The following is a 23,016-nucleotide window of genomic DNA, read 5'->3' as shown; positions in this document are numbered from 1 at the left end:
TGGTACATTGCATTATTCTTTATATAGTTGAAAAACTTCAGCTGATTGATGAACAGTTTGCAGACATTTATCCCCAACATCAGAAATTTGAGTCTTTAGAAGTGAAACTCATTGAATATCGAAAAGAAATAGAGGACCAGCTTCAAGCAGAAATGTCTGAAAAGGTATAACCCAGAAATAAATTGTCATGGAAATGAGGGATGGGGAAGTGTTCATTTTATTTTGCAAATTTGTAATGCTGCTAATAATTTTGAATCAGAAATGAGTCATGCCAATCTATTATATGTGCAAAAACTACATGTTCTCTGTAGGAGGTAAAAGTTGGGAAACTGAGTCGTAAATCCGCCCAATTTAGGCTTAGTCAATTTTTCCCTTTATTTATACAATTTCAGACAGAATCGTTGTCATATATAGATCCAGACCTACATTTGTGTCAGACAAATAACAGAGAACACAGAATTGGTAAATGGGCCAAAGGGACCACATTCTGGGCCATCTTCTATGATAGTCGTCGCCTCTCTGACCCGTTTTTCTGGTTCTTCAGTCCCATTCTTCAGTTTCTGGTCTGGTGTTTCTCCAGTTAGTGAACATGGGCCCGTAGGTCTTTTATACATTTCTACATTGCAGATTACTTAATCTTTATCCAGTCAGCTTTTAGCACATCAACCTTTTGGATTTTAAGTAACCCATACATTACGCATGCACAAGATTCAGTTACCCAACTTCTGCATTTTTCCCTGCTGGTTTTGCAGTTGCTGGTTTTGCAGTTTGTTTTTGTGTCACCCTGCCCTGAGTCTTCCTAGGAAAAGTTTTTTTTTTAAATTTATCATTACATGTTTGTGTCTCGTTTACTTACTACTTCCAACACCACGTGTTACCTTTGTTAGCAGTAACATGTTAAAGAGATTAGCAATTTTGTGTAAAAGAAGAATTGGCAAAACCACACTCATGCCACCAAAGCCTTGGCCTAAGTGTTACCTCATCTGCACTCATTCACTATACATAGCTACATTTTGAAAGATTTATAATTATCAAAGCTCTTATTCTTACTATTAATGAGTCTTCTTTTTATATTTCAGTGTTATAAGTCAACATGTTTTTCTGTGCTACCCGTAATCTATTAGAAAGGGAAGTATGAGTTATGGGAAACATGATGATTCTTTAATGTCAGCATTTCTTATCTTTTTTAAACATGTATTTTCATTCTAAGTCCAGTTTTGTTTGTGAATGATTACAAAGAAACTTCATTAGAAATTTTTCTATGAATACATTTTTGTGGGGGCAGTCTTAATTTTAGGGCTTTTGTTGTTTAGTTGCTTTTAATTGTATCCTAACATTCTCTCGTCTCAGCATTTTAGATATGGGGGCTGCAAATGAAATAAATTGCATGAGAGACTCAGAAAATATCTCACCAAAATACATAGCAAAAGCCTCCAAAACAGCACTGCCTTTTCTTGGAGAATAGAAAAATCATAAAATGTGAAAAATATTGTGGATCCCATGATTTTAGGATCTCTTGCAGTTTTTGTCTGCAGTCTACAATATTTTGCAAATTTTAAGATTATATTAAAAATAAACTGAATTGATATAATCTAAACAATAACAGCAATAATAGGCAATTCACCATTCTCTGTTCCTATGAGCCTCACTGAAGTTCAAGCTTCAAAGCATAATTGGGACCTAAATGCAATCTTTATTAAACACTGTCCCCTTTTTCTTAAAAACAAGAAAATTCAATGCAAAAAAGTCACATAAAATAAATAATTCAAGTATTAGGAAAAGTTTTAAGCTTCTTACCACAATATTGATTTGGAAACAATTACCATACTGTAGGTATTATGGTACACATTTAATAAGAAAAACAGAAATGGAAAATATTACATGTGTGGAGCATGGTCAAGTTAATGTTGCAACCCTGATGTTGTGTTAAGATAGGGTCCTCTGTGAAATATTACAAAAGGACTGGGACTTCATTAGGTTGTGCTAAAACTATGTGCCCGCTGAACAGGCTCAGATTTTAATCAGAATTTAAACTTCCCCCTTTCCTTTATAAAGTCACTTCTTTTGCTAAACACTATATGCAAAGTATCAACTTTCAAAGTTCAGCCATATCTTAATGTCATGGTGAAATAAAAAGGCAGTCGGAATAAATAATAATTCATTTTTGTTTTTTATGTTATAACCCAAAAACACCTAATTTTATATAATTAGATAATTAATAATGAGGTAATATAATTACCTCAAGTTTAACAAAAAATCCCTTTGGACAACATGTCTGCAACAGATCCCTTGAGAGCTGCTGTTAGACACAGGGATACAATATAAGCAAACTTCTTGTATCATCTTTCTTTAGGGAGGTAAATAGATCAGAACTTCCTTGTTTACATCAGCTGAGTTAGTGGTAGCACTAGTGGGGATTTTTTGTGTATAATTCCCCAATATAGACATGATTTTACTGTCATTAAAGGCTTGGGCAAGTTTTTGTGTAGAAACGTTTGCATTGGTTTAGTTAAATTGGTGCAACCCTTTGTGTGGACAATCATAAATCAGTTTAGAAATGGCTTATAGCAATTTAGTTTAAATTGATTCCTTAAAGTGTAAATTAAACCAGTATAAGCCATTTATAAACAATTTGAAGTGTCTCCACACTTGGGGTTGCACGTGGTTTAACTAACTCAGTACAAGTTTGTGCATAGGCCCTAATTCCCTGGTCAGAGGTCTCAGGCTATGCTTTCTTCCTATCTAACTTCTGTCTTCCCTCTGTTTTCACATTTTCCCTATTCTCTTTCATTTAGTACTCCCATTCATTCTCTCACACTTGCACTCTCTCATCCATTTTCTCTCTCTCTTTCTCTTATGCATCCTTACAATCCCATTTATTTTCTTTCCCTCCCACTCGTATATGTACACTCTCACACTTTCTCTTCCCTAGGCAGAAATGGTCCCTCTTTCTCATACATACTCAAACAGACCCCTAAGTTTGTATTCACACAGTTTTCCAATAGTGCTCAGAATTCTCTGGCTGAGAATGACTCCTCTTTCTCTGGCCCACATCTGCTCCATGTCCAAAAGACTGACTTCCAGTGGGCATTAGCAGTTCAAGGCAGGCCTGCTTCTGCCTTTGACCCCACCACCAGGCAAACATGGTTCTTTGGGAATGGGGCGAGAATGGAGACCCAGTCAGAAGAAGAATTAGGGAATGTGGTGTTCTTTATTTGCCAGTCATGGAACGTCAGGTTGGAGAGTGGGATATTTAATTAGCTGCCTTACCTCATCTCTTGCTCTGTTCCCAACTGTTTCCTTCTGCATGTACAGGAGTGAGTAAAAAAATGACACAACTTAAGCACAGAGAGCAGTGGTAACCCCTTTAGTGTAATGCTCTATATCTAGCTTACTTATGCCTAAGGATGCTATTATCTATTTTGTAATCTGCTTTGAGATCCTAGATGGAAGGTGTAAATATGTAAGACATGTCAATCATATATCTTCAAAGGTACTTTTATCACAGAGAAGTTTACATACATAGACTACAAAGATTAACACATTTAATTAGACATTTCTGGATAGTTTCTCAAAGGGAATTCAGTATGCTACAGTGATCAACAGTGTAAACAAGCGATTTGCAAGTAAATGCATATGTCTGAACATCAAATTTAACCTGGAAGAGTGGATTTTGTTTCTTTTTTTGTGATCAAGTGAGGAATATTTACTTGGTTCTTCTCTTACATGTAACAGTTACAACATTTCAAAGAGGTTGAAATAGCAAAGATCAGAATAGAAGAGAAAGCACAATGCCAGAAAGAAGTTTCTGATTTGCGTCGAGAGTTTGAAAGGACAAACCAAGCCAAGTCTGAGGCTCTGATTGCTCGTGAAAAGAATGCTATTGAAAGACTTCAAAAACAACAGGAGGTAATGTTTAAAAATAATAATTGGATCCAGTGCTAAGTGGTTCAGTTAGTTAATGAAATTGCCCTTTGATCTTTGAAGGAACTACATTCAGATCCTACTGCGTCATAAGTGAAAAAGAGTTCAATAGTTCTTTCTTAGTCCCACATCAGGAAAGCACCACACAGATTGGCATGTTTAGTGATTTCAGGTTCTCAGTGACAATGGTGATGAGCATGGTATAAATATGTAAATAGATTGGAGCAGCAGCAGTGCTGCAGAAGAAGACTGCAATATAATATAGATATTGTTACATGTATGAATCCCTATTCTCCTTTCAGAGTATTCAGGATTTTTTTAATGGCAGTCCTAGATGGCTACTTTATAGGTTTTTCTTTTCTTTTTATTATGGATTGTGTGATTTTTTTGTTTTGCTTATTGTAGTTTTCTTTTTAGAAGTTGAAATAGAAAAAAATATAAATAAACTAGAACACAATATTCATGGTGTGGACATACCATTCATGTATATAATTACATTATAATCTATTCGGTATTTGTTATCCTTTTTAATATAACCCAAGGTGCTGTTTGTATTTTTGGCCACTGTCATGCAGTGATCAGATGTGTGAGTCCATGACTTCTAGGTCTTTTTCCAGAGTGGTAATTTAATCCGCTGTTAATTTAGAATCCAAAAATGTGTATGTGTGGTTCAGATTGTTCTTCCCAATGTTTATTACTTTTCTCTTGATTACAAAGAACTTTGCCTGCCACCGTGTTGCTGTCTTGGATCTGCTCTGTTCTTTACTAAACAAAATAATTGTGGGTGCTATTGTCAGCTTTTGATCTTTGAGACCAAGTACATACTTCATTTACTTGCTGGTTGTCCCAGCAAAAAGACCAGCAGCTCCACTGAGCTAAATGGTTGTGTATTGCAGATAAAAGATCACGTAGATCTTTTTAGTAGAAGAATGTAATTTCAGGAAAAGGGTCGGAAATGAAATTCCTCTAGTTATCCAAAACACAGGAACAGGAGACAGTGGCTGTTCCAACTCTTCCGACACTTGCATAATGCACCTGATTTGCAAATTTGATGGGACCACCTTTGGGATAAAAAGATCATTCAGTCTTCATGCTCTTAGCCTTTCTGCAGAGGCACATAATTTGTTTCTTTTTAAAGCTAAGAACTACAGAGAGGTTTTTTTATTAGTAAGAATAGGGCTGTAGATGTGACACCCTGTATTGCCATTATGATCATAGGGAAGATTCTTTTAGAAGGAATTGTTTGGTTTGGATAGTCTAGAATGTAGAATTGGAGGTAGCTGCTAATGGAACCAGTATTTTGAAGAAAGTTTAGTTTTAAAGCAAGAATACAGAGTGCATTTTCTCTGTTAACTACATTTATCAGGGTTTTTTAAAGTTTCATATATATATATATATATAATTTTTTTGTATGCAGTGTTGGTCCCAGCATATGAGCGAGACAAGGTGAATGAGGTAATATCTTTTATTGGACAAATGCTTTGTGTAAGCTTGAAAGCTTCTCTTTTTCAAGAACAGAAGTTGGTCTAATAAAAGATATTACCTCACCTACCTTGTCTCTTTAATTCTTTTTTGTTAATCTAGTTAAGATAGGGGCAAAACTACGTTTACCTATACTTGCTTTTTCTCTTGCAGTTTTGGTATATTCTAAAGTTTGTATTTGTGTGTGGTAACTCTGTACGTGTTATAAATAAATCTTTTTGTTTTGTTTTGTGACTTTTGAATCTGTGCAGCATTCTAAAAGATAAGTTACTTGATAGCAAGTAATAACTTTCAAGTGTGTTAACCCTAAATAAAGTAGAATAAAGGAAGCAGCCCCTGGTGACTTAGCCCCTGGTTAGTGCAAATCAGTTGTTACTAGCAGCAAGCTATGCAAATATTTGTCAGGATCAAACCAGTTCCTGGAGTGAGGTCTGTAGCATTTATGTTTCTAATTTTTATACCATTGGTGTCTTGTTATGTCTTGCTGCTGTTGCCATTCTGTATGAATTCACTGGAAATTATTTTAATTTAAATCTCAATTTTTTGTGTAAAAATAAAATGAATAGAAGTAATATTTTCTGTTGTAGATTGAAGCAAAGGAGGTTTATACACAAAGACAAAGTCTGCTGAAAGATATTGAAATGATAAGAACCAGAGAGGCAGAACTGAAGCAAAGAATTGAAGGTTTTGAACTGTGAGTCACTGTAGGTCAGGGATCTCAAACACAAATCACCACTAGGGGCACATGAGGACTAGTACATTGGCCCGAGGGCCGCATCACTAACACCTTTTCATATAAAGATACAAAAGCCCCCCTCCACCCCTCCCCGCCCCCACTCCACCTCATCCATGAGGCCCTATCTCTTCCCACCTCTTCCCCGCCCGCATTCCAACCCCTTCCCCAAAGTCCTTACCCCAACTCTGCCCACTCACTGCCTCTATTCCAACCCCTTTCCCAAATCCCCACCCCGTCCTGTCTCTCCTCCGCCTCCTCCCCTGAGCGCACGGCTCCCTGCTCTCCCCCCCCCGCCCCGAAAGTGCTAAGCGACGCCAAACAGGAAAGCACCTGGAGGTAGGCAGAGCAGTGGGGGTGCGGCGCGCTGGGGGGGTAGTGGGGGCAGCGGGTGAGGGGAGCTTGGCGGCCGCAGGAAATAACTCCGTGAGCCGCGTGTTTGAGACCCCTGCTCTAAGTCATGCATTTACCTGTGGTGTTGCTTTGTTTGTAGAAAGCATGTCTCAAGATGTTGCAATTTTTATGAAATTGAAATTTGTTTTATTTATCTCTAAATATGTTATGCTACATTTGAGTAATATCATGCAGCTGCATCTAGCAGTAGGGGCGTCCTGTGCTAAGAGGCCTATTTTGTTCTTAGCAAAAGAGCCTGGCACTACTTCAGAGAGACTGAGGAACTGGACTTCTGCTTTGAAGTCATTAACTTAAAAAGCAGTATGTAATCCCAGCACTAACAAGGCAACTGTAGTGACAAATTTACATTTGTAATGTTGGTTTTGCCATGATACGTACTGGGAGTGCACATTTAATAAAATGTGTTTTTCTTCTGTAATTAAAAAAACCCAAACTAGTTCTTGCCTGCTTTCCAATATTCTCTAATCTGTTAGCATCTTGTGTTTTTGTATGCAAGAAAAAAGAAAGCTTTTTCCCCACTAGCAAAAGTTACTTTCTTGTCTAGCCAGCAGAGGGTGCTGATAGAGTGGTGAGCTGAGCACCCTTTCTAAAACTGAGGAACTAAACAACATCCTTCCTGTAACACTTTCAGTTTTCAGCAGTTGGAAATCTGGTTGTTTTATACAGTTGATCAGTCTGTGTCTTTAACAGGTACAGCTTAGTATGTGTCACTTTTCATTTTTCTTAGAGAATGATAATGATAGATCTGATCAGAATTTTAAATTGCCCCAAGCTAACCCATCACACTTTTGACTTTCATAAATGTTGTGTGATTAAAAAAAACTTCCTGAAAACTCTGGCATGTCATAAATATAATTGCTCAGTGTCAGTATATTTCTCATTATATCAGTGCTCAGAAACTTCAAGAAGAAAAAAATAAAGCTGTTGATGATGCACTGCGCCGTCGGGAGATAGCTGTGAAGAACATTGAGGAGACTTACGACCAAAAGCTTAAGAATGAACTACTGAAGTAATTTGTTCTTTTGTCTCTAATAAAGAATACATATTTCACATGAAAATAGAATGTTAAAAATGCCATGGGAATTACCAATGAGTACTGTAAAAAAGCAAGAATTGAATATATAACACTTAGCATTTTTATTTTAATCAGTTTGTGACTTACTTATCTTATAAAGTGTGATGAATAGATTTCATAACCAAAAGAGTTAAAACAATTATGCCTTCTAACAGGTAGAAAAAACCCACTATATGTAATGACGTTCTGTCCATAAGACTATAGAATTTTAAAAATTCACACTTTCAGTCTCCCTATCTGTGAAGAAAAAGTGACATGAATCTGTAGGGCTGCTGAACAGGCAGATGAAAAGTATCATTGGAGATCTCTTATGAGCAGTGCTGAAATACTGAGCAATTTGAAGAACTGAAAGGAGGCAAGGTGTATGAAGCCAGTATTAAGGGAGTTTCATGGGTTACTTGCAGAAGGGGCAGGATGAGACACTTTTAAAAAAGGAAATGTAAAGGGGTTTTCTTACCCCAGAATTATTTTTTGGATATCAGCTATTTGGTGCAGACTGGTAATGTCATAGGCCATCCCTCTCTGCTGGCTCCCTCCCTGAAAATAACCAAAGTAAAGTTCTTTGTAAACCAGCTTATTTTCCCTTCAAAAAAATCCTTCTCTGTCCAGCAAGACCCATCTTTCTCTCCCACAAATTCATCTTGCCTTGCTCCAAAATCATCCATTTTTCCTCAACCTAAAATCCATATCTCTTCACAAAATTTTCCCCTCCAAATTCAGCAGTACCCAAAAATAAATCAATTTGTACCCCAAAAATAACATCTCGACTTTCACTTCTAAAATATATTCATCTTGACCCTAAAACTTCATATCTCCCTTTAGTCATTGGGGCTGAAGAATTGGGAAGAGGTCGAGTATTCTCCTGGATAAAGGCTGCAGGGTTTGATGGGCTGCACAGACTGGGTAGGATAAGCAGTGTTCTCTGCTCCTCCCTTCTTTGCTGGGCTATGGTCACGGTCTGATTTATTTGGACAATGGAGGAAGAGGCCTATATTGTTTGTCTGTGTATTTTCCTTGCAGTTTTCATGTTTGGTGGCCAGCAGCCAGGACAGGCATCTAAGTGAGCAGTGAGATGTATATGGCATCAGCTGCAGCCCTTCCTGGGCTTTTGACAGTGGAAAGTGATGTCACCTAGCCTGAGATTCTTTTGTACTCTCTCTTTGTGATGTGAGCAGTGGTCATCTGAGGCCTGCTGATCGTTTTGTTGCAGAAAGTGCTCCCAGCACATGATTGTTCATGCCCACAGAATGAAATGAATCAGCCCTCCAGGCGGAGGGCGGAAACCCGCTCACCGGCTAAACACCTGGTTATCCACAAGTTCAGCCAGGACTTATTACCTAATAATGAACAGTGCAAGCACTGCCTCTTCTAACATGGATTTATTCAAATTGTAGAGGAAAGGTGTAAGGCAATGGATTTCAGTGAGAATGAAGTGTCCCCTGAAAGAGAGTAGATTAGGAACAGAGGGCAGTTAGATGTATGTCACTGAGCAACCAACCTTAGGCAAACGTAATCTCCCTGTGCCTTGTTTTACTTATCTAGTAAATTGCTATTTAATACTAAAGTAACTAAATGCTAAACAGAGCACCTACCTCACAAATAGGGGTTAGTGGCTTCATTTGTTAATGTTTGTAGAGCTCTTTCAGATCTTAACAGGGACTATTTTAATGGAGAGTGTTATTTTGTGTTACAGTAGTGTCCAAAATGTTTTAAGCACTATACAAACACACAGGAAAACTCCATCTCTGTCCTGAAGATATTTGTCTGTATCTACTTACTACAAAATTTATTTAGCTGTCTATCAATAGCTCTAGGATCCTGTCTGACAATTAAAATGTGGCATACAAAAATTAAAGTATGGAAGCTATTATTAGGTATTACAAAACGTAGAGGGAAAGAATAATTATAAATCCAAACATAAGAAAAAATAGACACATACAGTTAATGGAACTCAGATTAACCATTTTCTGTAACAGAAATTCGTTGACTTTGTATATAGAAGTTGGGAGACTTATGAGTAATTCAGTTTGGATTATAAAATCACATTTTTGACAAGTGTATAGTTTCAATTATAATATATAATATGTTGTAAAATATTTGAAAAATAATGAAGACTTAATGTGAATATTGACTGCATTCAGTACCATTAATCTTTGCTGAGTTCTGGGGATAAACTGCTCTTTGTTGTGTGGAAATCATAAAGTGAGCGATCAGAAAAGTGAGGATTTGTTTATTTTTATACTCTAATACTGCAATCACGATTAGGGCCTCAGTGACCTGGGCACTGTACAAACATACAGGAAGATAGGATAACTGCCTCAAAATACTTACAATTTAATTAGGGCCTGCTCCTAAAAAGTGTTGAGCACTCTCAGCTTCCATGATTTTAGTGGGACTTGAGGGCACTCAGCATTCGTAGGTCAGGACTTTGATGAAGTTCCACTGTAATTAGCATATAGACAGTTTGATAGGTAGTTACAGCTGAGTCTGGGGACATTCAGAATTCTTTTGCTTTGGTGTTTAGTAATTTTTTTTTCACCTTAGGTATCAACTCGAGTTGAAGGAAGAATATATAGCCAGAACCACTAGGGTTACTGAAGATGAGAAAAAGAATAAAGGTAACTAATCTCTTTCAGAGATACTCAACAGCCATTGTTTATCTTTTAGCTTGTAATAAGAGGCAACAAAGCAGTATTTTTAAACAAATATAGTACATTTAATTGAAGTTGGAGAAAGAAAGGATCATCTTTAGACTTCTAAGCTAGAGTGCTTTGGAAAAAATAGTATATAATCATGTAATTAAAGACTGTATCATGCATATGCACAAACGTGCCAAATTAAGGTTGCTCTGGCAACCTTAATTCTGGCTTTTCTTCACTTTTGAGTGTTTGACTTTGCAATCTTAATGTTCTTTTTATGTAGTTTTTGGTGTGAGATACATATTAACCTGCAGAAACTGTTTATGATCCTTACAGAGAAGTCTATACTGTTGCGTGAAGAGACCATTGCTGTTAATTCAAAGAAGGAAGAACTCAAACAAGTTGTATCACATGCAAAAGAACTTGAGGTAATTGTGAGCCTGAATTTAGAGACTACACTGTTTGATTAGTACATTTGAACTGTTTTGTGATACCTTTTCAGGAATAATATGCGGTACAAAGTGAGTTTCTTGAGAAATACCTTAAGAAGTTTGTGACGTGTTTTTTAGCTGGAGCTGGATTCAGTAAAGGCACAGGTGTTATTGGTAAACAAACAGAATCAGTTGTTGACAGAAAAATTGAAAGAGATTGCGGACTATCCCTTGTTAAAGGAAGAGAAACTGGAGCTTCAAGTGCAAAATAAACTACTTAGACAACAACTGGAGGAGACTCGCAATGAAAACCTGCATTTCCGAGACAGTTAGTGTTAACATATTTTATAACTTTCCTTTCCTCATTTTACAGAAGGTTTAGTAATAGTTTTCCATTAAAATAAACACTTTATTTCATGATTGTTAAAAGGCTACTAAATTTAAGAATATATGAAATTAGCACACTGCTTTCAAAAACTGTTGTAATACTTGGTTTTGCTCCTGCTTGTCCCTATTTGTCTTTTCATTTATCTTTGTTTTTTTCCAAAGTTCCTAGCATCACAAGTGTTGGGTGATGTTTTTTTATTAGTGTTCCTGGACACTTCATGGAACAATGATTAAAAGCAGGTCAATTCTACTTTCTTTGTCTATTTCCCCTCAGAGGACCACAACTCCTTAACTATAGTAGATTTTTATGTTTCACTTCCCAAAAGTTGGTCTTGTGGTTACAGCACTGGACTAGGAATTAGTAAATCTGGGTTTAATTCCCAGATCTCCCACTGACTTTCTGCGTGATCTCTGTCAAGTCACGTAATATCTTTGTCTCCTTTCCCCATCTCTAAAATGGGGACAATGATCATTCCTCTGTCTTGTCAAAGTTACATTGTAAGCACTTTTATGGAAGTCTCTCACTGTTTGCACAATGGAACTCTGCATTCAGGTGCTACTAAAATACAAAAATACTAATTGTTAATAATATCCTCTCTTTCCTTTCATCTCCCATTTTTTTCAACCACAGCATTATTTAGTGTGGTTAGTAGAGGACAAAGGCTTCTGCAAATGACTGTTTCACAGACCTGATCTCTGTAGAATAATAATCTATTGTCTTGTAATGCATCTGCATTTGTAAAACATGTTGTGCTTGAAGAGCACAGATGGGCAATACATTCAGGTTTAGATAAGACAGGAACAAGTTGATTCAGCTAAATAACTTGCAGAGTAGAAAACTTTCTGCCCAGCTCATAATTGCCCCAGAGAGAGGGACACAAAGTTCAGTCTCTAGAAGAAACAGATACCCCAAAAAGTGTATACAAATGAAGTTTTACTATTTGAGACCTATTGTAGTCAGGAAAAAATATTTCAGTTTTAAGTTTCCAGGGGGTGGTTATAAATAGTGAATGTGCATTTTTAAGTATCTTATAAAATATCTCCTGATATTGTTCTTTTATATGAAAGAGTTAACTCAACCATCAGCTGAACATGTAGCCTGCCAGGCAGAATTGAGGCGAGTTGAACATGCTAAAAAGCTGGAACAGGATGAGTTTGAAACCCATAAACAACTTCTGGAAAAGCAACTGCAAAGTGAGGTAAATTCTTCTCTTTTCATCTAAATAGACTTTTTCCTGTCATTTTGTAAACACTTACACCTGTCCATTGCAGACCCTTTTAAAAGTAGGTGTTGGGGTGCTTTAATTCCATTTTTTCTTTAAAAAAAAAAAATCAACCAAACAAACCCGTGTTAAACCTAAAATTTTTCAGTACTAATTTACTATAGATCAGTACAGCTGATGAAACTGGGGAAAAAAAATACAAATTTTGCTAGATCTGGAAAGCACTTGATCATTTTCATCAAAAGAAAATTATCTGTGCCAGTAGAAATAGAAAAATGTTGCAGCCAACAAAGTGGAAATCTTTACTAAACCTTGTCCTAAGGGATAAGGAGGAGCTGATCGCAGAATGAAAAATTAATGTTGGCTTAGGTACAAATGATCATGATTTGATCATATTTATAATGTGCAAGCAGAGTGAAGTCCAGACCAGTAGTATGTACGTGTGGTGCTTATAATAGGGCCAATTTCACAAAGCTGAAAACAGTTATGAGCCAAATCAGCCATGAGGAAGATTTTCATCAGAAAAATGTGAATGATAGTTGGGAATCATTTAAGAAAACCTTAATAGATGCCCCAAAACCCACAATGGAGGAAGAAGGCCAGATTAGTTAACAATCTACTGGTGTAGAGGTGAATTGAAGGCAGCTGTAAAAAGTGTGTGTGTGTAAAACAAATGGAAGAAAAGGGAAGTTGATAGTAATGAATATAATTCAGAAGTTAGGAATTGTAGAAAATTATTGAGGAAAACCAAGGGACATAAGGAGAAATCTGTGGCCTGCAGAGTTAAGGACAATAAAAAGGAGTTTTTTAAAATATATTAAGAACAAAAATAATCCTGACAGTGGTATTGGTTTTGTTACTAGATGGAAATGGTACAGTTATCAATAATAATCTAAAAAAGGCATAGTGGTCAATAAATATTTCTGTTCTGTTTGGGGTTAAAACTGGGATATAATCTTATATGGTGATGCTAACACTTGTCCATTCCACTAGTATCTGGGGAAGGTGTTGAACAGAAGCTACTAAAGTCAGAAATTTTTACATCAGTAGTTCTAGATAATTTGCATCCCACAGTTTTAAAAGAGCTGGCTGCGTACCTTGCTGGACCATTAATGTTGATTTTCAATATTTCTTAGAGCACTGGGGAAGTCCCAGAAGACTGGAAGAATGCTAATGTAATGGCAATATTTAAAAAGGGTAAACAGGATGATCCGGATATTTATAGGCCTGTCAGTCTAACATTGATGCCAGTTGGTCCAGATAATGCAGTGTCTGATATCAGACTCAATTAATAAAGAATTAAAGTAGCGTAATATAGTTAATGCAAATCAATGTGGGCTTATGGAAAATAAATCCTGTTAAACTAACTTGATATCTTTTTTTGATGAGGTTACAGGTTTGGTAGATAAAGGTAATAGTGTTGACCTTAAACTTCTGTAAGGTGTTTGACTTTGTATCACATGATGTTTTGATTAAAAAACTAGAACTAAATATTTACTCCATTTAACATGGAACTCATTAAATGGATTAAAAACTGGCTAACTAATAGGCCTCAAAATGTGATTGTAAATGGGTAATCGTTATCAAGGGTGTGTGTTTCCACTCGGGTCCCAAGAAGATCGGTTCTTGGGTCCTGTGCTATTTAACATTTTTACAATGACCTGGAAGTAAACAAAATCATCACTGGTAAAGTTTGCAGTGTTGTTTAAGTGTTGAAGGCTGGAACATTGTTGCTGTGGTAACACTGTTCAGGCTGCTAAGCTGTAGCAGTTGCTCAGTGCTTCTGTTCTTGGCGCTACAGTGTTATCAGCACTAGCAGATAGTGCAGCCTGCTAATTCAGCAGACCTCTATGTTACTCATAAATAGTGCCCTACCAAATTCACGGTCCATTTTGGTCAATTTCACGATCATAGGATCTTAATAGTAAATTTCATGATTTTAACTGTTTAAATCTGAAATTTCACGGTATTATAATTGTAGGGATCCTGACCCATAAAGGAGTTGGGGGGGTCGCAAGGTTATTGTAGGCAGGGGTTGCAGTACTTCTATCCTTATTTCTGCACTGCTGATGGCGGCGGCGCTGCCTTCAGAGCTGGGCAGCTGGAGAGCGGCCACCAGCAGCAGCGCAGAAGTGAGGATGGCATGGTATGGTATTGTCACCCTTACTTCTGTGCTGCTGCCTGCAAAGCTGGGCCCTCAGTCAGCAGCTGCCACTCTTCTGCACTGCTGCCTTCAGAGCTGGGCACCTGAAGTAAGGTGGCATGGTATGGTATTGCCACCTCTACTTCTACGCTGTGGCTGGCGGGGCACTGCCTTCAGAGCTGGGTGCCCAGCTAACAGATCTGAAGGCAGGGCAGAAGTAAGGGTGGCAATACTGCGACCCCCCCCCAAATAACCTTGTTACCCCCCTGCAACTCCCTTTTGGGTCAGGACCCCCAATTTGAGAAATGCTGGTCTCCCCTGTGAAATCTATATAGTATAGGGTAAAAGCACACAAAAGACCAGATTTCACAGGGGGAAGATCAAATTTCATGATCTGTGACGCGTTTTTCATGGCCGTGAATTTGGTAGGGCCTTACTCCTAAAGACCACAGGCATAGTTTGGTGGCAAAGGCACTCAGCCAGGTTTATTGCCTTCCAGGCTCAGTACTAGTGCCCTGGCTCTGTGATTACAGGTACACTAACACATGAGTGTCAAGTTGCAAGGGGAAGTTCAGTCAGCAGCAGGAATTTTTGCTGTCCCCTCGGCCACACAAAATGTTATGGTGAGTTACACCAACATTTATAGACTAAGAAAAACAACGTACGAATCACCTTACGTTGTTCATGCCATCTATTTGTTGCCTCCCCTTGTACCTTACTCCAGATGTCTTGGGCAACACATCCCTATTCATCACTTCTGCCAAACCTTCTTTCTTGTGCTAATTAGGATGCTAATCTTTTGGAATGTGTTCATATACATATGCAGTGCCTGATACTACTTAGGAAGTGCCTGTATTTTAGCAACGCTAGACTGTAGCCCACACTTACAATATGGGAGACTCTATTCTAGGAAACAGTGAGTCTGAAAAAGAATTGGGGATCATGGTGGATAATCAGCTGAACATGAGCTCCCAGTGCAATGCTGTGGCCAAAAGACACAGTGTAATTCTGGGAGGCATAATCAGGGGAATTGAGTAGGAGTAGAGAGGGTATTTGGCACTGGTGTGACCACTGCTGGAATACTGTGTCCAGTTCTGGCGCCCACACTTCAAGAAGGGTGTTGATAAATTGGAGAGGGTTCAGAGAAGAGCTTTGAGAATGATTAAAGGATTAGAAAACATGCCTTATAGTAATAGACTCAAAGAGCACAATCTATTTAGCTTAACAAAGAGATAGTTAAGGAGTGACTTGATTATAGTCTATAAGTATCTACCTAGGGAATAAATATTTGATAATGGTCTCTTCAGTCTATTAGAGAAAGGTATAAGATGATCCAGTGGCTAGAAGTTGAAGCTAGACAAGTTCAGACTGGAAATAAGACATGCATTTTTGACAGTGAAGGGTGATTAATCTTTGGAACAATTTACCAAGGGTTGTGGTGGATTCTCCATCATTGAAAAAATTTAAATCAAGTTTGGATGTTATTTTAAAAGATGCTCTAGGAATTTTTTGGAAGAGGTTCTATGGCCTCTGATATACAGGAGGCTGGACTTGATGATCACAGTGGTCTCTTCTGGCATTGGAATCTATGAAAAGCATTGAGAGAAAGACACCTTCATGAGTTGAGATACCTTTTCTCATCTTCAGTACTTGTTCACATTTGTATGACAATTTTTTTTCCCAAAATCTGTTTCAGGTTGAACGTTGTGCACAATTAAAGATCCAGCTGTTAGACTATGAAACTACTATCAGAAAGCTAAACGTACAGGTTGAAGATTTGAAATTGCAGCTGAAGCAAACACAGACAGGTTTGTAGTATTTATTAGATGTTTTAAAACTGAGTTTATAAAGGATTTTTAATTTATGCAAACATTTCCAATGGCTTGAAAAGTAGTTCAAATTGTGAGGGCTCAATCTGTAACTGGTAATTGCATTCCAAAACTAAAAAAAAAAAAAAAAGTTAAGGTTGCAATGTTACAAATGTAACTACCTAAGACACCATTTACAAAACTCAAGCCTTTAAAAGCAAGGAATGAATATTTATGGATATAATAAATCTTGCACTGTCCAGATAAACATTCTTAATAAATATAAGGAAATGAATATTTATAACAAAACCACCTAATTTCATGAATTGTATTTTAATGTATCATTTTTATCTCTTGTCTTTAGAATATGAATTATTTTCTTTTAAATAATACTTTTATTTTACCAATAAAATCTGGAATTCCCTTTGTGGTGGTGATAATTGTATCTAGTTTAAAATGAAAAGTAGGGCTGTCGATTAATCACAGTTAACTCACGCGATTAACTCAAAAAAATTTAATCGTGATTAAAAAATTTTAATCACGATTGAAATTTGTTAAATATTTTTCGATGTTTTTCTACATTTTCAAATAAATTGATTTCTTCTTCGAGTGCTGTCCCTGTGGGTGCTCCACTTTAGGGGTTTGTATGCCCCTGCACTTGTAGTCAGAGACTTTTAATAGCAGTGCATGGTTGGGTCGCACATGCGTGGTCCCTGCCTCGCGCTATTGCAGGCAGTTAACCGTCGCTGTGTGACCAACCCCCACTCAGTTCCTTCTCTACCACCCTTGGCTGCCAGTGGGAGCAATCAGCAGCGCCTTGTTACTTTGTAGTTAATTAGCTACAGTCAGTTTCCTTATTAGCAGCTACTTAGCTTGTTTCCCGTTCCTTTTCTCCTTGATTAAAAAAAAAAAACCCTGACGGCCAGGATCTTCAGAAAAACAGCTGTTTTGAGGGCCAAAGCTCCCCTCCCCCCCCCAAACGGGAATGCCCGGTTTCCCGGGCTCTCAGTGCCTTGCCTCCAGGCACGCTCGGTGCGTCAGGGCATGAGGCTTGGGGACCCTCCCCCCCACTTCGCCAGCCGCAGCTTCAGACAGGAATGCTTTCTCCAACTCCACATTGGAGTGCCTGCCGGGTGTCACTCAAGGAAGCACTTGGGTCCCCACTGCAGGAATAAAAAAACAACAACCCTACAGCAGTCCTGCAGATAATAATAGCATCGGCTATGCTGCCAGCGTTGGGAGCTCCTGTGGCTGAGAGCTCTGGCACCACTGCAGACAGAGACTTCGGAGCCCCGTGCCTCCACGCCACAATCTGCAGCCGCTCCGCAGGCAGGCATCCAGTGTCGGCACCAGCTGTGCTGTTAGTGCCAGGAGCCGAGGTGGTGGAAAGCCCCGGCACCGCTAGAGCCAGAGACTCTACAAGAACTGGCTCCAACACAGGCACTATGGGGAAATCAAAACCCCGTGCCTCTGCATCGCGATGTTCTTTCATTCTGCGGGCAGGCATCCAATACCGGCACCAACTGTGCTGTCAGCACCAGGAGCCGAAGTAGTGGAACATCCCGGCACTGCTAGAGCCGGAGACTCTACAAGAGCCGGCTCTGACACAGGCACTAAGCTACAAAAGGCGGCTTCTTCAAAAGCGCACGCAACACACAAAGCGGCGGAGCCAGCAGCGCCGCCTTCCCCTTCGCAGCCCTGGCACTGACAAGGAGGCAGCCCCAGGGGCCAATCAAACCAGCACAGCAGCAGTTTCTCAGACAGAGGGTTCTGGTATTCGGCTCTGCCCCCCGATCCCCCTATTCGCGGTACCGGTATGAGAATGATACTCTCGGCACCAAGTCTCCCTGCGTTCCCAACATCACTCACTGTCTCACTCCTTATTTGAAGGAGAAAGATGAGGAAGAACAGGGAGCTATTCCCCCATTGGCTCTTATCCACCAGGAGTCAGTCAACCCAGGAGTCTCTCCTGGGGCATATTATGCTGTCCCCAGGTACTTACAGTGGTATGGGGATCCCCTATGCGGTCCCATCCCAGTAGGCATACTGGACTCCATGGGTTGTATGCCCCACACAAGGGGAGACTGCTCGCCACGGCCAGACACAGCACACAGTAATTCCTCACAGATTCTGTACCAGCACCCTCAGTGGTACCAAGGGAAGAGGAGGAAGAACCTCCGCCCCTACAGGGGACATCACCTGCCATCATTGTCCACAGAGGACACCTTTATGCCTCCTCCCCCTAATATAGGGGATGATTTCAAACTGTTCCATGGCTTATTTGAGAGGGTGGTCCTCTCTGGACATCTCCCTTGAGGAGGTCCCTGTGATACAGCATGGGTTAGTGGATTTTTTTGCATATATCCGCTTTGTTTAAAATTTTTTCAATTCACCTCATACAGGTACTGTAGTGCAATCTATCATGAAAGTGCAATTATAAATGTAGGGTTTTTTTGATACATAACTGCACTCAAAAACAAAACAATGTAAAACTTTAGAGCCTACAATTCCACTCAGTCCTTCTTCTTGTTCAGCCAATCGTTAAGAGAAACACGTTTGTTTACATTTATGGGAGATAATGCTGCCCACTTCTTAATTACGGTGTCACCTGAAAGTGAGAACAGGCATTCACATGGCACTGTTGTAGCTGGAATCGCAAGATATTTATGTGTCAGATGAACTAAAGATTCATATGCCTCACATGCTTTGGCCATCATTCCAGAGGACATGCTTCCATGCTGAAGAGGCTCGTTAAAAAATAATAATACGTTAATTAAATTTGTGACTGAACTCCTTGGGGGAGAATTGTGTGTGTCCTGCTCTGTTTTACCTGCATTCTGCCATACATTTCATGTTATAGCAGTCTCGGATGATGATCCAGCACATGTTGTTCATTTTAAGAACATTTTCACTGCAAATTTGTGAAAACACAAAGAAGATACCAATGTGAAGTTTCTAAAGAATAGCTACAGCCTTTGACACAAGATTTAAGAATCTGAAGAGCCTTCCAAAATCTGAGAGGGATGAGGAGTTGAGCATATTTTCAGAAGTCTTAAAAGAGCAACATTCTGATGAAACCACAGAACCCAAATCACCAAATAAGAAAATCAACCTTCTGCTGGTGGCATCTGACTCAGATGATGAAAATGAACATGCGTCGGTTCACACTGCTTTGGATTGTTATCGAGCAGAACCCGTCATCAGCATGGATGCATGTCCTCTGGAATGGTGGTTGAAGTATGAAGGGGCCTATGACTCTTTAGTGCGTTTGGCATCTGGACTTCTAGGCTCTAAAGTTTGACATTGTTTTATTGAATGCAGGTTTTTTCATACATAATTCTACATTTGTAAGTTCAACTTTCGTGATAAAGAGATTGCACTACAGTACTTGTATTAAGTGAATTGAAAAATGCAATTTTTTTTACCGTGCAAATATTTGTAATCAAATAAATTATAAAGTGAGCACTGTACACTTTGTATTCTATGTTGTAATTGAAATCAGTATATTTGAAAATGTAGAAAACAGCCAAAAATATTTAAATAAATGGTATTGTATAATTGTTTAACAGCATGATTAATCACGATTAATTTTTTTAATTGCATGATAGCCCTAATGAAAAGCATATAATATTTTTTAATGAAATAATTTTTATACTGCATATCAACTGTTATTTGAAGCTGATCAGTGTGTCATGGTGTACATTTTGTAACTTTCGTTTTTTACTATTATTTCATGATTATCTCTTTACTTTGCTAGTGGAAGGCAAAGTAATGACTTATTTTGGGTCAGAGATAAGGTTGTTGTGATTAAACAAACATTTCTTTGTATTTGATAAGAATACTTTTATTATGCAACATGTGTTGACGTCTGACAAAGTTACTTCCCTACAGATGGTACTTGCAGATATTTCTGGTATGTTTTGTTAACCTAGAAGTACCAACACAGAGGCAGTTAACACAGGCAATATAACTGATTTTGGGTAACAGTTTTCTTTTAGTTTTTAGTGGAAGGGAATCACCTTAAACTTCACCAAGATATTGCTTTCACTGTATTCTGTTGTTTTGATTTTGTTGTTTTAATACCCAATAGATAGACTAATCTAAGAACTATGAGGGCCTGCCCCTGTACCCATTGAAATCAGTGGCACATGATTGGGCTCTAACAGTTTGCAAGTTTAATTAAATTAATTTTGTTTTACAGCTGTTTTTAATAACGTGTGTTTGGATTTTATATATATTTTATATATATTTAAAATGTATATCAGTTAACAATTCATATTTTTGTCTCAATTAAAAATAGCAGAAACAATATTTAATTGTTTAGGCTGACAGCCTGCATGCCATGTTTCACTTCGATATAATTTAAAACAGACAAGTTATAAACCATTGAAAAATGGGGTTGAGTGACTTACTAGAGCTGCTGTCATCAAGTGGCATTGCATTCTATGGAATTGTCTGATAACTGTGTATTATTTAGGTGCAGTGATAACTGAAGTAGTAGCAGAAACTATTAAACTTTTTTCGGATTTTATTTTTTCTCTCAATTGGATCTAAATATTAATTTCTGTAAACATAAATCATTGATAACTTGCAACTGTTACATAGGAACATCAAATGTAGTTGAATACAACTTTTTATTTTTAATGGTTACGATTTACATTTCAAATGAAAAAACCCTATATTTAAAATCAACTGTCATCAATTTCGTATCTGAATCGTGACTAAATCAGAATTCAAATAATTTCTTCTGATTTTTCCTGAAATTCATGGGTGCTTTTTCCTTTCTGTCTCTGTGTGTGAAATGTTTACTTATGTAGTTCTAGAGAATGAAGTGTATCGGAATCCCAAGCCTTCTCTTGTTGATCGTTCTGTCATTGACTTCACTGGTGATAGGATTGTACCTCATGACATTTATGTAGATGGTGCTTTCTTGAAGAACCGGGCTGTTACTGATATTGTTGTGGCAGATGATGTTCCAAACGTTGGTTATCGCCAGCATTCACGGACCTGCAACTCTTCTCCAGATTCTGACCTTGAATTTGTCGCCAAAACCAAAGCTAGGATAAAAGAACTAGAAAAAGAGGCAGAGTATTTGGAAGAGGCCTACAGAAATTACCAGCATAGAGTCATTCAAGGTGCAGTTGCAAGCAGGACACCAACAAAGACTAAGTCCCCTCTACATTTGCGAAATGCTGTTACATTCCCTTTGGCTTCTCAACACAGAGTTATGTTTGTAGAAGACAACCTTGGCTCTCAGCATTTCTCTCTTAGCAGTCCAAGAGGCCCAAGATATGTTACACCTGGGCATGATGATGTCTTGAAAAATCATCTAACTACTCCCCGAAGAAGAGTCTCTTCCTCCAGACGTCTTTCTTCTACTCCTCTTTCCAAAGTGGAGAGAAACATCAATAGCCATATACTTCCAGAAGGTAAACGGTTACTGCTCTTTTGTGGTGGTGTTTTTCTGGTAAGATTCCAGTTAGGAAACTTAAAATTGAGAATCTTTTGTACATTTATCATCTGTTTAATGGCAAGAGAAAGCTATAGGCAAAATATGATAAGTGAATTAGAAACTAAGCCTTTGAAAACAAGTGTTTTAGAAGTATGTGGGGAGCGGGGGTGTCAAAACTACTGCCCTTAATTTAAGCAGTTTTAAATGGGTAATTGGAATACATCCATATGATCCATTGTAGCTGTAGTCCTGTGGTAATCCGTGTTTTATTCAAAAGCAGATCCTAAGTGTAACTCTGCTTGGAAGATTAACTGTGATTTCACAGCTTCTGTAAACTTCGCTGCATAGCCTCATCTATTTACATAGTCAGTGGAGTTGCATGGGCAGTAATGAAGGGCAGAATTAGACTCAGCTTATTTGGACTGCTAAAATGGCCCATTGTCTATTTTGAAAATCTGAATGACTATAGTTTCCCTCTTTGTTGGTTTTCGTAAACAATGTCTAATGTTTGCTCCTGTTACTGTGATATTGCTTCCACACATTGGTGAGCAGATGTGAATTACAGGAAGATGGCTTTTAGATTCTGGGCATGATTGGAACATTGTGGTTTTCTGTTAATACTGCAGTACCCTATCATTGTAATTTCAGAAATGTTTAAAAAAAAAAATCTAATATTTCTTCTTCAAGTAGATGCAGCTGTGTTTTCTACTTAGGTGTGTGCCTGCCTAACTCACCAGTGCTGGAGAATTTTGCTTAGCAGTACCCACAGATGCCAGCACTTGCACCTCGTGCCCCTAGCCCCTCCCCTGGCTATATAAGGTGGTGCCACCCCGACCTCTCTCAGCTTCTTCTTATAGCCCATGGCTGGAGTCAGAGCTCTGTGTGGTTCCTAATCTCGCAACCTCTCTATTTCTTAGTGACTTTTCTAGTTGTATATAGTTAATTACTACCCTTAGTATAGTGTTAATTACCTTTAGTAATTAGTTACCGCACCTCCTAAGGTGGATGCAAGTTTTGGTAGGACGGTCTTGCAGTGCTTTTTAAGGTACACCTCTACCCCGATATAACGCGACCTGATATAACACGAATTCGGATACAACGTGGTAAAACAGCGCTCCGGGGGGGCAGAGCAAGTTCGATATAAAGCAGTTTCACCTATAACGCGGTAAGAGTTTTTGGCTCCCGAGGACAGCATTATATCGGGGTAGAGGTGTAGTCTCCAAGACCCGTCTCCTGGAGTGGGTGCTGCTTGTGAGTCACCTAATTGGAATACACTGTTGCATCTACTCGAAGAAGAAACAGTTA

General features: G+C 38.4%; 1 protein-coding gene across 5 annotated transcripts in view; it reads left to right on the top strand.

Annotated features, from left to right (window-relative positions):
- OFD1 (OFD1 centriole and centriolar satellite protein) overlaps positions 1 to 23,016 on the top strand; it is a 61,996-nt gene that overhangs the window by 8,338 nt on the left and 30,642 nt on the right. For 4 of the 5 annotated variants that reach the window (XM_034756770.1, XM_034756754.1, XM_034756787.1 and 1 more), the window contains 10 exons: positions 28 to 164; positions 3,736 to 3,909; positions 5,994 to 6,100; positions 7,443 to 7,562; positions 10,173 to 10,246; positions 10,604 to 10,695; positions 10,837 to 11,026; positions 12,154 to 12,284; positions 16,148 to 16,259; positions 21,077 to 21,688. In XM_034756770.1, coding sequence (XP_034612661.1) covers positions 28 to 164; positions 3,736 to 3,909; positions 5,994 to 6,100; positions 7,443 to 7,562; positions 10,173 to 10,246; positions 10,604 to 10,695; positions 10,837 to 11,026; positions 12,154 to 12,284; positions 16,148 to 16,259; positions 21,077 to 21,688 — 1,749 coding nt within the window. The remainder of the gene's footprint in view (positions 1 to 27; positions 165 to 3,735; positions 3,910 to 5,993; positions 6,101 to 7,442; positions 7,563 to 10,172; positions 10,247 to 10,603; positions 10,696 to 10,836; positions 11,027 to 12,153; positions 12,285 to 16,147; positions 16,260 to 21,076; positions 21,689 to 23,016) is intronic. The other variant, XM_034756778.1, reaches the window with a different exon arrangement.

This window comes from Trachemys scripta, chromosome 1, assembly GCF_013100865.1.
Source record: "Trachemys scripta elegans isolate TJP31775 chromosome 1, CAS_Tse_1.0, whole genome shotgun sequence".
NCBI classification, from domain to species: domain Eukaryota; kingdom Metazoa; phylum Chordata; order Testudines; family Emydidae; genus Trachemys; species Trachemys scripta.
The sequence above is the reverse complement of the archived record's forward strand: the minus strand, read 5'-3'. Positions and strand labels throughout refer to the sequence as shown.